The sequence below is a fragment of the Primulina huaijiensis genome, chromosome 17 (assembly GCF_012295235.1).
Source record: "Primulina huaijiensis isolate GDHJ02 chromosome 17, ASM1229523v2, whole genome shotgun sequence".
NCBI classification, from domain to species: domain Eukaryota; kingdom Viridiplantae; phylum Streptophyta; class Magnoliopsida; order Lamiales; family Gesneriaceae; genus Primulina; species Primulina huaijiensis.
Genome location: NC_133322.1, coordinates 7,850,710 through 7,866,495, shown reverse-complemented (window position 1 = coordinate 7,866,495; position 15,786 = coordinate 7,850,710). Strand labels below are relative to the sequence as shown.

At 30.3% G+C, this 15,786-nt stretch overlaps 1 protein-coding gene across 1 annotated transcript; it reads left to right on the top strand.

Annotated features, from left to right (window-relative positions):
* Positions 1-277: 277 nt before the first annotated feature.
* On the top strand, positions 278-4,511 carry LOC140962415 (beta-galactosidase 15-like). The gene is made up of 17 exons (XM_073421290.1): positions 278-461; positions 573-781; positions 944-1,010; positions 1,094-1,186; positions 1,299-1,442; positions 1,532-1,620; positions 1,708-1,813; positions 1,913-2,000; positions 2,097-2,215; positions 2,296-2,457; positions 2,522-2,715; positions 2,809-2,912; positions 3,006-3,115; positions 3,186-3,413; positions 3,502-3,713; positions 3,799-4,075; positions 4,269-4,511. Exons 1-17 carry the CDS (start codon positions 297-299, stop codon positions 4,380-4,382), a joined length of 2,481 nt encoding a protein of 826 aa, XP_073277391.1. The 5' UTR covers positions 278-296; the 3' UTR covers positions 4,383-4,511.
* The last annotated feature ends 11,275 nt before the right edge of the window (positions 4,512-15,786 follow it).

The following is a 15,786-nucleotide window of genomic DNA, read 5'->3' as shown; positions in this document are numbered from 1 at the left end:
ATCCTTGGAAGTTTCTCTCACAAACATTTGTAAAATGGAAATTTTCACTTAATTTTTATTCCCATTTTTAAACTTGTCGAGTGAATTATTTGAAGATAACCAAGATAAAAAGAATGTCCAAGTGACCAAAAAATCCCGAATAAAGTTAGCACAACAACAACAAAAAAATCTTGTAAACGATTATCGTATCTAATCTATATTCAAATCTCCAAAATTTTCAAATTTATCCCCAAAATTCTATAAATTCACACTATTAGTAACTTCATCACTCACATTTCTCACAACACAAATCCACCATGATTTCTTCGAAACCCCATTTCCTCTTCCTCATTTTGGCTCTACTTTGCTTCATCCCCTCGTACGCCGACATCGTTTCTCACGATGGAAGAGCCCTCACGATCAACGGGAAACGTAGAATCATACTTTCGGGCTCGATCCACTACCCACGAAGCACCGCCGAGGTACGTACAAAAAAATGGTTACCTAACATTTAAAAAATTATGTACCGAAACAAGAATCCTTAAACAACGAGATTCGCTAACGTCGTGTTCTTTTGATTGTCATATGATCAGATGTGGCCTGATCTGATCAAGAAATCTAAGGAAGGTGGCTTGGATGCCATCGAGACATACGTCTTCTGGAACGCGCACGAGCCTCTTCGTCGCCAGTATGATTTTTCGGGTAACTTGGATCTTGTGAGGTTCATTAAAACAGTCCAGAATGAAGGTCTCTACGCTGTTCTTCGTATTGGACCTTACGTTTGTGCAGAATGGAATTATGGGTAAGTGATATATATATATGGAACCAATGAGTTTATTATAACCTATGCTTTCAAAATCAACATTAATGTGAATAAAAATTTTAAATCTTATAATTTTTTAGCTTAATATTGATTTTTAAAATGTTAAGTATAAATCACATGCTTACATCTTGCCTACTTCAGAGGATTCCCCGTGTGGTTGCATAATATGCCTGGGGTTGAGCTTCGAACGTCCAATTCTGTTTACATGGTAATTAGCTAAAACCCTTTTAATATATATATATATATATATTTTTATTATTATCATTTTAAAAAAATTCCATACATTTTCAGAATGAGATGCAAAATTTCACTACATTGATAGTGGACATGTTAAAGAAAGAGAACCTCTTTGCATCACAAGGAGGTCCCATCATTCTTGCTCAGGTTCGTGTATATATATATGTATATATATCTCTCTCTCTCTCTGTGTGTAACCTTATATTATAATTTTGAAACTCAATAAATGGAAACTAATCACGTTTGAAATTATTTACAGATTGAAAATGAGTATGGAAACGTTATTTCGTCATACGGCGATGCTGGAAAAGCGTACATGAATTGGTGCGCAAGCATGGCTAACTCACTGGACATTGGGGTTCCATGGATCATGTGCCAAGAAGATGATGCCCCTCCCTCTGTGGTAAATATATCATATTTTTTTAATTATTATATATATCTTGGTTTACAATATTTAATTTAATTTACATTTCTTGATTGTGAAATTTGCAGATCAACACATGCAATGGCTTCTACTGTGATCAGTTCACTCCCAATAATCCAAACAGCCCCAAGATGTGGACAGAAAATTGGACTGGATGGTTAGTCTAGTATTTAAAATATATATATATTTGAAATATTTATTACAAATATTATGATTTATTTGATGTAAATGTTTATTTATTTAGGTTCAAGAACTGGGGCAGCAAACATCCATACAGAACTCCTGAGGATCTCGCCTTTTCTGTTGCTCGATTTTTCGAAAATATGGGGACATTCCAAAATTATTATATGGTTTTATCAAATATATTTCTTTTTACGTTTGATATTAATTATTACCAAAAAAAAATTAATCATCATTTTTTTTGTTGATTTTTGTTAATATTATTACAGTACCATGGAGGAACCAACTTCGGAAGAACCGCAGGTGGCCCTTACATTACCACATCTTACGATTACAATGCACCCCTTAACGAATACGGTAAACCAAATTCATTACATAATATTTATATAATTCTTGAAAATGTAAAATTTTTATTTATTTTATTTTAATGTTAAAATTTAATATATACTTCAGGTGATTTGAATCAACCAAAATACGGACACTTGAAGAAGCTCCACGATGTGTTGCATTCGATGGAGAAAGTTTTGACCTACGGAGATTATAACAATACCGACTTGGGATCTTACAATTACGTATGTTTTTAAATTCCATAATTATATTATATTACAAAGTTTTTAATAATTTTACATTTGATTAAGACGAATTTTTGCAGATCACTGAGTTCAAATACAATGGTGTCTCGAGTTGTTTCCTTGGCAACGCCAACTCCTCGAGTGATGCTACCATAAACTACAACGGGGTCGACTACCACGTGCCCGCATGGTCCGTTAGCATCCTCCTCGATTGTAAAACCGAAGCTTACAACACGGCTAAGGTATGCTAACGCATGGATTCAAAACATTTATTGACTTAATCCTAAACTTTTCGAAAATTTTTAGGTGAATACTCAAACGTCGGTGATGGTGAAGAAGCCGAATGGAGCAGAAAACGAGCCGACCGGACTGAACTGGAAATGGAGGCCGGAGATCATCGATGAACCAGTTGTTCTTGGCAAGGGTCAGCTTTCCTCCGGCCAACTTGTCGACCAAAAGGCTATTAATGATGTTAGCGATTATTTGTGGTACTTGACAAGGTATATATTTATACGATGTATATTATATAATCTCTAAATTATATATTTTAAATTAAAAAAATTGTTTTAATTTTAATTTTCTTTTTTGAACAGTGTGAATCTTGACAAGAACGATCCAATCATTGGTGACACAATGACTCTTCGTGTGAATGGCACTGGACATGTTATGCATGCTTATGTCAATGGGGAGTATCTTGGTGAGTAATTAATTTATATATGTTGGAATTATTTAATTTTTTTTTTTTTGTAAAAATATAAAAAAGGGAAAATTTTTATTTTGAATTTTTCAGCCTCCCAATGGGCCACCTATGGAGTTTTTAACTATGTTTTCGAGAAGGATGTTAAGTTCAAGCCTGGAAAGAACCAAATCTCTATACTAAGTGCTACCATTGGACTAACGGTACTTATCGATATGAAAAATTATATCTGCTACTACTACTATTATTACTGATCGTTTTTCTTTTTTACAGAACTACGGAGGTGAATTTGATTCGGTACGAGTTGGACTACCTGGACCGATCGAGATCATCGGAAAGAAGGGCGACGAGACGATCATCAAAGACTTGTCAAGCCACAAATGGAGTTACAAGATTGGATTGAAAGGGTTGGATGACAAATTATTTAAGGCTGATCCCAAATCTGATTCCCAATGGCAATCCACTGATCTCCCTGTCAATAGGATGCTCACTTGGTACAAGGTAAATATATGCTTATCGTGTTATTTTGTTTAAGTTTAAGAAGATATATATATATTTATATATAACTATTTATTCTTTGAAATTTTAGACTACTTTCAAGCCTCCGATCGGTGACGATTCCGTCGTAGTAGACTTACGCGGACTAGGGAAAGGTCTTGCTTGGGTTAATGGCAACAGCCTCGGCCGATATTGGCCTAGTTACATGACCGAGGACACTTGCTCGAACGATCCTTGCGACTACCGAGGCGGGTACTGGAGCTGGAAATGTGCCACAAACTGCGGGGAACCTTCACAAAGATGGTTAGTCACTTTAAGGAAAAAATGTTACACAAATTGAATTTGAAATGTTTTTATCCGAATGTTAACAAGTCATATGACTTCTTAGGTACCATGTGCCCCGTTCTTTCATGACCGAGGGAGACAACGAGCTCGTGCTCTTCGAAGAATTCGGAGGCGACCCGTCTCTTGTCAACTTCAATACAGTTCGTGTGGGAAGCGTATGCGGCAACGCCTACGAGGGCAACCACATGGAGCTTTCGTGCCAAGGGAAGGCGATCTCGGAGATCAAGTTCGCGAGCTTCGGCGAAGTTGGAGGGGCTTGTGGCTCGTTCGAGAAGGGCTCATGTGAAGCTTCCAATGACGTGCTCTCCATTGTCCAAAAGGTATATAATTTTAAAGCAGATTGTGTATCCATGAGACGGTGAGTGAAAAGTAATACTTTTAAGTATAAAAAATTAATATATTTTTATGAGTTGGGTCGATCTATTTGATAATTTTATTACATCCTTAATTTTTTCTAATTTCATAATTTTTTTTTATCAAAAAAAAAATCTTGTTACGAATTGTTTTTTGTAGGAATGTGTGGGGAAAGAATCTTGCTCGGTTCATGCAAGCGAAGACACACTCGGATCAGCAGGTTGTGATGCTGGAGTGAAAAAGAGGCTCGTGGTGGAGGCAATTTGTAATTAGAGTTTTTGTTTCGTTCGAATTGGAATTTCGTTTAGGGTTTTAGACTTAGGAAATTTAATGGTTCTTTATTTTATTTTTATTTTTATTCATAGGGTTTGATATTTGGTGGAACTTCTGTTACTTGTTAAATGTCTAGTTGAAGTTTGCATTTTCCATTATTATCTCTATAATTGCTTTTATTTTTATTTTTCTGGTTTTTGAAAAAATCTAATTATAAATATTTAAAATTTGAATCAAAATTGAGATATTTGGATTTTTTAAAGCGAAAGTTTTCTTCAAATTTGAATAATATTATCAAAATCATTAGAGAACACAAAAATTGAATTATATTTATACATTCCATAATCGACCAAAATCGATTTTCCCTTTTAAAAATGTATTAATGGAGATTGAAGAATGAATTTTTTAAAAAAAATTCACCATTATCAATCTCGTTATTATATCTTGTAAGATATCTTATATTTTTTAAAATATTCACTGTTATGTACACACGTACGAATTAGGATCACATTTGTTCCTATATAAATTATATGAATGACCAAATAAGGCCAGTAACACCATCAAAGACTTATATTTGATGTACGTTTTTTCATATATAACATGTCATTTCAGCGATGAACACGGATATATATATAACTCAAGAGTCCAAGTTTCGTCAAACTGGTCTTGAGAGATGACCATAGTTATACGCTCATAATACGTAGAAATTTATGGCAAAACCAACTATGGCTCATTGCGTTCTAGAATTGATTATACTTTCCAATTGTGACTTGCCTTCCAAGACGTCGAGTGAGTTCGAATCCACAATTTTTTTTAATCCTCCAAGGCATCGTTTGGTTCGTATGATGGGATAAGTAAATGATATATAATAATAAGAGTGATTATAAAATAAAAAATAAGGATAAATAACATATTATGATAAATTATATGACATTTGACATTATTTTAGCTTGCTTGATTATTTTTGTTAATTATATTATAATTACTAAAATGCTCTCATCATATATTAATTAGTAATATATTCTTAAAATGATTGGATAAATAAATAAAATTTCTAGAATTAATTTAATTAAAAAATTATAAATAAAATTAAAATATTATATTAATTATTAAAGTTTCAGTAATTTCGATTTCCGAAAACAACTAAAAATCGATTATTATTATAGAAAATAATTAAAATTTGATAATAACATAAATATGAATTTATTATGATAATTAAAATAGTAATACAAATTTGAATATTAACTAATGGTTAATAACAATTATAATATTACGGTTAAAAACAATATTATAATAATTAAAATATGATCGATAATAATTAAATTATTTATAATATTAATCAAATTAAAATTTATATTTAAATATTATTAAATTTGTTGAGTTTATAATTATTTTAAACTTTAGGATATTAAAGGAAAATTGAAATTAATCAAACATTCATCCCTTCTCTCCCAAAGAATTATATAACCACCAACAAGATGACAATAATTCATACAGTGCAAGTCGGTGTGAGCTGAACGGGCCTATCACAATCTTAATCATGCACATCAAACACATGATAAGTGAATGATTAAAAATCAATAACCCCTTATCTTTTTTTTTTTGAACGGATAACCCTTTATCATGCACACCAAACAATGCTTGTGTCGTGCTTGTGTGACATCTACAAGCTAAAACTTTGATACAATTTTTTAATTTTTAAAGAAATGAACTTCGATACATTTCATGTGCGTTTAGGCATTAATTAGTTTAGCTAAGCCATGATCTTGAACGAACTACCCAAACTTTGAGGCCGCGCCCTGCTAGGAAGAAAAATCAAAACCCTAGGCCTCTAGAATCTCATATTTTGGTTCTTCCTCTTGCCCTCTACTTTTCAGCCTTTAAACATGCACCTAAGGACCCTTAAACATGTGGAAAAACATCCCTTCTATTAATCCTACCATGGCAGCCCTTTTGTGCATCATAAGCAAGAGTTTTGAAATATGAAAACTCTAGTTTTATTATGTTTATTCCGTAAAAACGAAAATATATAAAGTGTATCATGTTTTTCATGCAATCGTGTATCAAACACATAATATGGTGTGAAAGATGAGTGAAGGAAGATTAAGGCGTATCTTTGAGTATATTATGCTCGAAAATCAACTTGCGAGGCGAGAAACGTCGGCGGAGAGGAACCTTGCTGAATTTTCTTCAAGTTTCATGTGAAAAGCCTTAAAATTTGTGTGTATTCATGGGTGTTCTGGTGGAGAAAGAATCCTAGGGCTTTTAGAAGTGTGGGCGTGAGTTTTGTGCAGTAAGATTAGGTTTTGTTGGCTTTATTTTTTATATATAACCTATGGTGCAAGTTTAGGTCCATATAACTCAAAAGTCCAAGTTTCGTCAAAATGGTCTTGAGAGATGACCATAGTTAGGGCAACACCAACTACGACTCCTTGTCTTTCAAAATTGATTCTACCTTCTAAATGTGACTTGCCTTTCAAAACATCGAGTGAGTTCGAATCAACAATGTTTTTTAACATTCCTAGTGTTTTATCATTGTGTCATGCTCGCGGGACATCTACAAGCTAAAACTTTGATACAATTTTTTTTAATTTTTAAAGAGAGGAACTTCGATACATTGCATGCGCGTTTAGGAATTAATTAGTTTAGCCAAGCCACGATCTCGAACGAATTAGGGCAATAACTCATGTGAGACAATCACACAAGTTAATTTTGTGAGAGAGTTTTCAATACGAACAACTCATAAAAAAAATATCATTTTTTATACTAAAAATATTACATTTTCATACTAAAAATTATAAATCGATTCTACCTCACTTATTGTCAAAATTATATCAATGTAAAACTAATTACACAGATCCACGGAAATCTCTCCATGTGTTGTTTATCCGAGTGCATGTCCATTTTTAAATGTTTGTTGAATTTTTCTCCTACATATACGACAATTCATTTTCAGCCATCTAAAATTCATGTAATATAATACAACAAAATTTTTAGACAATTTTTAATTAATTTTTAATTGACAATAAAATTGCAGTTTATTCTCTCATTTTTTTCATTATTATATTATTACCCTCATTCAAAATTGCAATTTAGTCTTTCAATAATTTTACAATTGTGATATGATTCTCATTTAAATATAAATCAAATTAATTATAAAAATGACTGTATTTGCGTGCCAAAAGTCTCTAGTAGATAGATATATGTGCACAGGTAGAAGAAATGAATACCTAGTTGCCCTAGTTATAGAGCAGGTTGATAAAATGGCATACACAAATGCATGACACGCTGCTACCTTGAAAATTAATAGACTCGAGAAAAATTATTCTCATTTATTTATTATTTATTATTATTGAAATTAAAAATTATGATTCAATTATCCCATGTGATTATTTAAGTTAAATAACTAAAAACCTGTACAAGACAAGTATATCGCATTGGTACTAGCAAAAATTCACTCTCTTTATTTAAGCTAACTAAATTCAACATATAGCTACTTAGCTAGGGAGTAGGGATATTACAAAATTTAAATGGTAAATTGGAGATAATAAATATTTAAATTTAAACATAAATTTATCTTGATTCTTCACACCCAAAAAAAATGTGTTTAAACTCCTTGAAATAAAAAAATGAAAAAAATACGCTTATATGTGTTGATTTTAATGATTGATTTTACGGGTTAGTAAATGATATCAAAACCTAAGTAAAATTATTTCAAACATACAAATTTACTATTATGGTATAATTAAATGTTTCAGGAGTAGAATTTTCTCAAATAACATGGATCTGAACTCATGTCCGAGATTGATTATTTACATGATTTATTCCAAAACTTTGGAATATTTGAAATAAGATGATCTCACAAATGTTAGATATCAAGAAAAAAGTAGAACTTATCAAAGTCCTAAAATTTTTTAACAAGAGATGCACAGCAGTGATATCGATGTCATCATAAAAATACAGATCCATTTGAGAGAACATCTTGAAATGCTTCAAAACGAGTTCAACAAGCTTGCCCTAAATGCAGAAGTTGTGGGTAGGGTACAACAAGCTAATAAGAGAGTAATCTCTTATCGAATTACAGGCTTATACTTAGCTATGGTCTGTAATGCAAAGGCTTATCCTCTCAGATATTGAGAAACCAGTTGTTTCCCAAATGGAGAGTGTTTTCGAATACATAACTATATATCTTGAGCAGGGGATTCAAATACACCTAGCACAAGTGTTAAGACGGGATCCCCAGATGAGTCAGTTGAAACAAAAATTGAAACTCCAGATCCTTATCTCGAGTCTTCAAATCAACCCTTCACCTCGGATATTGAAGAGAGAAAGATCAACCTTAGACCTAATAGAGACATGGGCAAATCTAAGATTGGTACTAATGAAACTACAGTTTCTCACTTCAGGTGTATCAACAAAACTAAGAGAAATTAAAAACAAGAATATGCTTTAGCACAGCCACAATCAGGGTTGATATATCATAAAAATATCGCAGGGTATGGATGAAACTAAATTCATATACAAATGAGGTAAAAGCATGGTATGAATTCAGGGCTCTTGCCTCGATTTATACTACATCACCTAGCTTCCAAGAAATCTTAGGTTTACCTAAATGAATCCAAGAAGATGTTCATGAATAATAGGCAAACAACGACTATTTATCCAGATGAGACATTTTGGAATTATAATTTTTCAGTACAGAACCAAAACCAACAAGAAAAGCCTCACACGAAGCCTTTAATTTTATCAAGTTAAGGAGGTCAGACACAAGTGTTCAAAAATTTATCAAGGGTCCTCCAACAGAAGAAACACCCCTTGTTGCTTCAATAACTGAAGATGACATCTCTACCAGAAGAGCCTGAAGTCTATGTGTCTGTCTAACCGAGATGAACAAAGTCAAGTTTTCATTTAAATTTTATCATAATTTTGTAAATGGATCGCTCCTGTTAAATATTATGATAGGAAAAACAACAAGTTTTGCAGAAGACTTATTTGAAAAGAAACGAAATCTTTTGTGGAATAGCAAGCTGTTGGAGAGCAAAGAAACTCGTCGGAAATTTTGTAACATGGCTCATGTGGGAAGATACTCATTAAAAATCTGCCCAGAATGCCCGAACAAAAAGGAACCAGAGTTTGGCAAGCGCTTTAGACCCAGATTGGACTGGAAGCATCTTGCAGAAACATGACCAATTGGTGAAGGACAACAAAAAAAAATTCATCGGGGACAATACAAAAGAAAAAGATTCTCCGACAAAGAAAAGTAGATGTATGATCCAACCACTCCATTAGTAGAGGATGGACCACCACTAAAAGACGATTTCAATAATTAGTGGAAAGATGGACCACTCAACCATTCATTAAAGAAAAGTCATCAACTAGTTGTTGAAGGACCACCACTCACAAGATGTTGTCGGTCACAACTGGCAAAAGAATTCACAAGCTTTGAAGTCCGGATTTTAAATCCACCAAGATTTCTATAAATACTAAGATATAAGGAAGATGAAGATATCATTCAACCTCTTCATTTTCTTTCAAATAAATTGTAATATTTTCTCTTACTATTTTATGTGTGTTGTAACTCCGGTCACTATAGGTAGTTAAGTAAGTTCATTCCCCTCTCTACAAGAGGTTACAACGTAATAATAGCTTGTACTTTTTATTTTTTGCATATTTTTGCTCAATTGTTGATGTAACATTAGACAAGTCAGCAATTTTTGATATCATGTCAGTATTTCACGTTGTCATCTTTGGCTCTACGTCGAAATAACTCTCTTCTACAATATCATTAGATTATATGTGTCCCTTATATTTCACGAGAACACATTGTTTTTCAAAATTGATCCGAATATGTATTCAGTATTTTACGGGAGCTCCCTAAACATCTAAAGTATTCAAAAAATTTGTAAAGTGTGAATTTTCCCAAATTTGTCAAAAATATTGTACAACTATATTTATCTTAGGTGTTTGAAAAATACTATACCTATATTTCCACTTTTAGACTTTGAATCATTCACAAGAATTTCAAAACAATCACACTATTTCGACTTTTAAAAACGTAAATTTTGAAAAATTATATAGTAATGCCCTGTTTAAATTTATTTGCCATGTAACAACACTTTTTTTAATGATTTTTTTCACGTGGGTTGCTTTGATTCTTCGTTCTGTCATGTTTTTGCTTGTTTTCTTGTGATTTTCGTGTCTTTTTTTGTCGCTATTGGGTTTGTATATTATGGTAATAACCGAGGAAAAAATGTGTCGATTTTGATTCCATAGGATGCGACTAGTTCTTACTCGTTTGATGATTCCTGGGTTGTTCTTGATTTGCAAATTCTGTTGGTCGATCTGATTGTGTTATTAATTTTAAAATAATTTTGAAATTTATACTGTAATAACTACGTATTACAGTCGAAGAGTCATTTTCTTCGTTTTCATATTTTATTTAATGTATTGATTTAAGTAAAAAAAAAAAAAAGTTGTTATAGAACTAAAAGAATATGAACACAATTAAGATTTCGAAGTATTTTTCTATTTTATTTTCTGAAGATGAGCTCAAGCTCAAAAATTGTTAGGATCGGCTTTGATCGTTTTTTAGTTCATTATGTCTTGTTTTATTCCGCGTATTGCTTGATTTTTAAGTTTTGAGCAAAATAAGAGTTTAAAATATAGTTCTCATTTTTCATTGTTTCGATTTTATCAAACGATGTCGTGTCAAGGTCATATAAGAAGGAGATGAGTGGTTTCACACCTTTGATTTCCATTAATTTCCTTTGGAAGATCATAAGATGAAGATGCTTTATTATTTCCTTCAAAATCCTTCTTCTTTTGATTTTTCTATAATTTTGCTGCATTTTGATGCTTGGCTACCAAAGCTCGATCTTTCAAGAATTGTATTCTCCCTCATCAATCTTCAAATTTGATGCATTAAGAAATTCTGCTCTCCTGTTAGAGACAATTATTGCATCTCAACAATTTTTTTCATCGAGAGTTTTGATTTGACACCGTACACGTGAACATCATCTTATCAACATCAGGCCGTTAATGTCATGTTGAAAAAATAACCAAAATTGTAAATAAATAAATATGTTGGAGTATAATGAATTTGACGACATATAATACCAAAAAAAAATCAGTTTATTCATTATTTATTTTTGTTTTAATTTGAAAAATATTAATTTAATTGATCCAATGTGGATTATTTGTTTTATTTTTTTAGAAAAACTGACCATTCCAATTTTCTAATCTTCGTCAATTTTTACATCAAGTTTTAATACGATAATTTCGAATTTTTCGAATACGATTATTTTAATTTCTTAGAAATTTATTAGTTAAATTATATTATTCAATAAAATGTGATTATTTTTTTATTTTTAGGAAAACAAATATTCGTTTGATTTGGGTCTGGAATCCACTAATTACCTACCCTTAAGCGGAAAGAGAGAACAATGTGCGAAAATCAGCGGCCATCTTTAGCTTCTCGCCCACTGGATTTTCATGCTATTCAATTACACATTTAATTAGTTGTGTACTATTGATCATAGCTATTTTTTTAGAGAAATTTTTTTTTTAAATGGTTGAAATTGTTTATTTTTTGTTATAATTTTTTTCCCAATTTATAAGGTTTCTTTCTTTATCTATATTCGTAAGCATGTATTATTCTTATAATTAACCATAATTACATAAGTATATTGTAAAGTTTTTTATACGAAAATAGTGAAATATAAAAGAAATTGTGTGATTTTAAAAAGATTTACCAATTCTATAATGGGAGACAGGCAATGAATTATATATTTCCACTATGTGACTAAAAGTCGATGACAAGTTGGTTGAAGCATTTAAAATGTGTGAAATATTTAGTTGCCACAAGCCAAGAGTATTCTCCGTCTCATGTATTTAAGTTTGTGTGTGTTTTCGTACATATTAAAAAGTTATTCAAAAAATAAATTTTTGAAAGAAATTTTCAATTTTACTCTTATTTAATGAATTATTTGCTGTGATAAAAAAATTATACAAATATATAATCTGATGTCCGAACCATTTTTCTTCAGTTCGGTTCGATTCAGTTTTCTATCGAAATGGTTGGGTTATTTCGGTCGATTATTTCGATTTTGTTACAATTATTTAAATTAACAAGATAAATATATTGTAAAATATAATATGTTATCTTTTTACATGATTTCTTAATAAAACATTTAAATATAAAGTATAAATGAATTACATAAACAACAATCAACTAAATATTATCATCTCAAAAAATATACAATAAAAATAAAATTATTAATTTAATGAAATTACGGTTTTTTCGGTCGGTTCGGTTTTGACATATATAATCCGAAACCAAACCAAATAAATTTTGGTTTTAACATTTATATTCGAATTATAAAATTCAGTTTTCGGTTCGATTCAGTGTTCGGTTTTTTTGTTTTGAATTTTCTGTTTTTTCGGTTTTATCCGAAGTTTGAACACCTTAACGAACGTAGATTGTTTAAAAAATAGATAAAAATAATATTAAGTATGGAAACTGAAAAATATTTTTGAGACTGATGAAAAAATAACTAACATTTAATTTGCGCAAAAACTTTTTGTGAGACGGTCTCACGGGTCAATTTTGTGAGATGAGTCTCTTATTTGAGTCACCCATGAAAAAGTATTATTTTTTATTATAAAAATATTATTTATTATTATAAATATGTGCATGATTGACTCATATTATAGATAAAGATATGTCAGACCGTCTTACAGACGATTTCAATTAGAAATAAAATAGCAAGCAGACTAAGTCAAATTTTAATATATTGATTATTATTTCAATTATCGATCTCACATAGACTAATATTTAATTATTAAAATTTTTATCACTTACTTAAGCTATACAAAATAAATAAAAAGATGATATATGAATTATTAATCTAAACTATTAAATAAAATAATTTCAATTAAAAATGACGGATTCAAAGATCAAGGAGGATTTAACTTCAAATAAAGAAATAAGACACACAACGGCACCAAACTCTACTATATTGACAAGTGTTAAAATTCAATTAATTATTAAATTCTTGACAATCATAGTGAAATTCTCAATTTATTTATTAAACGATTCCTCGAGTTAATAAACGTATTTAAATATAACAGTCCAATTATTCTTAATTGAATTTAATTATATCTAAATACATTAAATTTTTATGGAATTTCAGTTTTCGCCTAAAACCGCACAGTGAAACCGAATACTATTTCTAATCAGTTTAGCTATGTGCTGATGACGTCTTTGTTGCTATGTTTAAATATTCATCTTCTGATTCGTGATTAATCAACAGACATGTAAATAGGTGATCAAGCTATTAACAATAAATATTAAACTAACATCAATCAATAATTAAAATCAAAGAAAATAATATATTGAAAATAAAATCAAATATCAAACAAAGTGTTGTTTTACCCTATCGTGGCCTTATTCTAAAGAAGTTTATTTCATAAAATCAAAACAAAGTAAGAACACAATGTTTAAAAATTAATAAGAATAAAATGTAGGAATGAATACGAAAATCTCAACATAGTTGACGCGATTCCTCATTTGAAGCCGTCTTCCTCCTCTCTCTCAAACTCTAAATTTCTTCTTCCTCCAAGTTCTTTAAGGGAAAGTTGTTGTCTTCCTTCAAGGTTGCCTTTCTTCCGTCCTCTGCGTTCACGTGTGTTGCTTTTTATTTCTTATATATCACCTTAAATGACCAATATCTCAAAAACCCAAATTTCATTTTTTTTCTATCCTTCCTTTCTTTCTTGTCTCACGTGAATGGAAAGAAAAATAAATAAACAAAATCCCCTTTTTTATTTTCTTTCTTTGTGATATTTTTATACTTTTGGAATATTTCAAAATCATGTTAAAATATAATTTAAAACTCTCTACCAATTCTTTAATTATTTATTAAGATTATTTGACCTTATCTCCAAAATTAAACATTTTCATCTTTTGGTCAAATCTACAAATAATATCAAATTAAATCAAATAAGTACAAGATAATGAATAACAATATCAGATAAACACGAATATGATAAATTAAAATTCTTAAAATCTCTATTAGATTTAGGTTTATCACCATTTCATAACTTGCTAATTTATTTGGAACGGAGTGAGTATTTATTTAATAATAATGTTCTGGTTCAAATATTTTGATTTCCTTTTACAAGTCATCTTTACAAATTCAAAAAATTTGAGGGACTGTTTGGTGTTTGACGTTCAATGAATCAAATCCCTGTATTAAATATGTCAAAACTTAGCTTCATAAAGGTGAAAAGGAGAAAAAGAGAGAAAAAATGATACTTCGAGCCAAACTGATGCTTTCATTTTAAAAAAAAAAAATCAATTCTTTTTAAAAATAAATTTATTAGTATTGAAAATAAGAATTGAAAATTAGTGTGTGATAATTTATTTAATGATTTAGTTATTTTTGGATTATTTTCAAAGTGATTCAATAAATAAGTTCTCAATTTGTGAAGAATATATACAAGGTAAAAACTTGTGTGAGACGGTCTCACGGGTCGTATTTTGTGAGACGGATCTCTTATTTGAGTCGTCCATGAAAAAGTATTACTTTTTATGCTAAGAATATTACTTTTTATTGTAAATATCGATAGGGTTGACCCGTCTCACAGATAAAGATCCGTGAAATCGTCTCACAAGAGACATACTCTATATACAATTGAATGGAGAAAATTTTATAAAGTGTGTAGTTTAATATATTTTGTGAGTTTGAGATTTTATTCTCTACCGTAAATTTTTATTTTTAACACGTTATCAGTACGAAACTCGAAGGTTCTCCTTATTTTTTCATGTTCCAAAACACAAGAAAAAATAACAATATTCAAAAGTAAGAATATTTATTTTACTGTTTATTTATTTTTATTGTGTATATATTTAATATATAATATTATGTTATCATATAAAAGGAGTCTATGACACCTCATTATAATAACATGATGTGATTATATTATTACACTGTTTATAAATTTATATTGTGTTACTGTTTAAGATGGTTCTTTTAAAGATTATTTTGTATAATTATTTTGGTTATTATACTCACTAGTCTTGTATTTATCGGAGAATATATGTCTCGCGTTGTTTTAATTACTTTTAAGTATGCTTGTACTTATAATTTTTTCGTTACTTTGTATTGCCTTATTAATATATTTATAACTTAACTAATAAAATGTATTGTTATTTTTTTCTAGTACTAACATGTTAAATTTGGCAAAGCTCGAATTTGTTGCGCTTGACATTACGGGAAAAAATTATATGTCATGGACTCTCGATGTAGAAATGCGTCTTGAGTCATTGGGTCTAAATGAGACCATTAAAGAAAATGGTATCTTATCATCACAAGAAAAAAGCAAAAACTATGATATTTTTGCA

Excerpts from the sequence above, each read along its gene's own strand:
- LOC140962415 (XM_073421290.1), top strand. The coding sequence starts at position 297 with ATGATTTCTTCGAAACCCCATTTCCTCTTCCTCATTTTGGCTCTACTT. Across the intron at positions 1,187-1,298 it reads GTCCCATCATTCTTGCTCAG|ATTGAAAATGAGTATGGAAA; the intron begins GTTCGTGTATAT and ends AATTATTTACAG. Across the intron at positions 2,716-2,808 it reads TATTTGTGGTACTTGACAAG|TGTGAATCTTGACAAGAACG; the intron begins GTATATATTTAT and ends TTTTTTGAACAG.